Source organism: Cucumis melo, chromosome 11, assembly GCF_025177605.1.
Source record: "Cucumis melo cultivar AY chromosome 11, USDA_Cmelo_AY_1.0, whole genome shotgun sequence".
Classification (NCBI taxonomy): domain Eukaryota; kingdom Viridiplantae; phylum Streptophyta; class Magnoliopsida; order Cucurbitales; family Cucurbitaceae; genus Cucumis; species Cucumis melo.
In genome coordinates this window covers 26261080-26263089 of record NC_066867.1, presented here as the reverse complement: position 1 = coordinate 26263089, position 2010 = coordinate 26261080, and the positions used below count along the sequence as shown (strand labels likewise).

At 33.3% G+C, this 2010-nt stretch overlaps 1 protein-coding gene across 1 annotated transcript; it reads left to right on the top strand.

The window, feature by feature from the left end:
- The first annotated feature begins 481 nt into the window (after positions 1–481).
- On the top strand, positions 482–995 carry LOC127143958 (pectinesterase inhibitor-like). Its single transcript, XM_051079268.1, has 2 exons — positions 482–503; positions 631–995. Exons 1-2 carry the CDS (start codon positions 482–484, stop codon positions 993–995), a joined length of 387 nt encoding a protein of 128 aa, XP_050935225.1.
- The last annotated feature ends 1015 nt before the right edge of the window (positions 996–2010 follow it).

Below are 2010 nucleotides of genomic sequence, written 5' to 3'. Positions count from 1 at the left end.
TAGACTGATATGTGCATCCTTCGGGAGCACTGGACTGATATGTGCGTTCTACGGAACCACTAGACTGTTATGTAGGGCACCCCCGAATAGGAAGTTAACTGTTGTCCCCTAACGGGCCCAGTAGTGGGTCCCTTACTGGGTATGTTTATACTCACCCTTTCTCTTCTTAACTTTTCAGGTAAGGGCACGTCTAGGGGCAGACCGACGAGGGGCAGAAAGGATGCGTGAAGGCCATATGGACGTGTCCGATTTTATTTTCGCTTCCGCTGATGTATTTTGGTTAGAGTATTTGTTTTGAGGATTTTGGATTTGATGATTTGAGATTTTATTCAAAACTTTTGTAACTGTGATTTGAAATAGGGCCCGATACTGTTTTGTTGTTTTATTCCTAACGTTTTAAGAGATTGTAACTGGTCTATTATAAAATTTGTATTGTGTGGTCGAGTCTTAGTATTGAGTAGTGACCTCAGCTTAGTCCGGAATGTTGGGTCGTTACAGTCATTGTCTCTCTCATTGGAGTTCTTTTGTTCACCATCATTTCAAATGTGGCATCATCTAACGACGTTGTTTCCACCATCTGTCCAAAAACTTCAAACCTGCCATTTTGTTCCAGTGTGTTGAAATCTGCAGGCACTGCAGATTTAAAAGGCTTGGCTGTATACACCTTAAACCTTGCCCATACAAATGCTCGCAAATCTTTGACCTTAGCCAAGTCACTTGCAACAACCACCACCAATCCTCAACTTAAGCAACGATATTCGTCTTGTGGTGAGAGCTATGATGAAGCTGTTGGTGACATTGAAAATGCCCAAAAGGACTTGGCACTTGGTGACTTTAATGCTGTCAATATTGTAACTTTTGGTGCCATGACAGAGATTGACGACTGTCAGGATAAGTTCGTGCAGCCGCCGAAGGATACGTCGTTGCTTTTGAAGAATGGAAAGACTCTAAACGATATATGCAGCATTATTGTTGTTATATCCAATCTTCTTTGAGGGCTATATGTACTTTTGAGATTTAATGAAGTTTGTTTTTTAAAATAATAACATTTACAATGTAATGGTATTTAAATTGATTAGTTTAGTTAATTTTTAGGTGATAAAAAAATCAATTAATAGATAAATTTAACTGATCAAAATAACTAAATAAAAAATCTTACTTAAAAAACAATGTCCCTAATAAACACAGATAGACTTATATCACTAGATAATTCTAACAAATGAAAAATTACTGAAATTTTCATTCAGATAATTCACATAATATAACATCTTAAATTTACGTGACGTTTCCAGAATACCTTAAGCCAATTAGTTCACTGATTCAAACTTTTATAGTATATAGTTGCTTTAATTCAAGTGTTATATTTGAAAATAAATTTAGTTTTAAAAAATAACTAAAAACTATAATTTCAATATTTGACAAGAGGAAAAATGCGTAAGTTGGCGCTATGACAGTGCTATGACAGTGCTATGACAGGGATTGACGACTGTCAAGATAAGTTGGCGCAGCCACCAAAGAATACGTCGTTGCTTTTGAAAAATGGCAAGACTCTAAATGATATATGCAGCATTATTTTGGTTATATCCAATCTTCTTTGAGGGCTATATACTTTTGAGATTTTTATCAAAGAATAATATGAAATTCATTTTTTAAAGTATTAACATCACAATGTGATCTGTGTGATTGGAATTGATTATTTATTTTGGTTAATTTTTAGATGATAAAAAAATCAAGTAATAGATAATTCTAACAAATTAAAATAATTAAATAAAAAATCAGATTTAAAATACAATATTCCAAATAGATTTGTATTATTTTTTTTTTTGAAAAAGATACAAAAGGGTCATAGGTGCACCCCGACATCTCCTAATAGACTTGTGTTAATAGAGAATTCCAGCAGATAGAAAAATTAGTAAACTTTAATATATTTTATAAATAAAAATTTTCACTTAGAAATTCCCAATAGAAATTGTTTTTTTGGATTTGGTGCTTAGACAATATGTAAACACT

Coding starts and splice junctions, on each gene's coding strand:
- LOC127143958 (XM_051079268.1), top strand. CDS start 482: ATGTTGGGTCGTTACAGTCATT. Junction 504..630: donor GTTGGGTCGTTACAGTCATT/GTCTCTCTCATT, acceptor TGAAATCTGCAG/GCACTGCAGATTTAAAAGGC.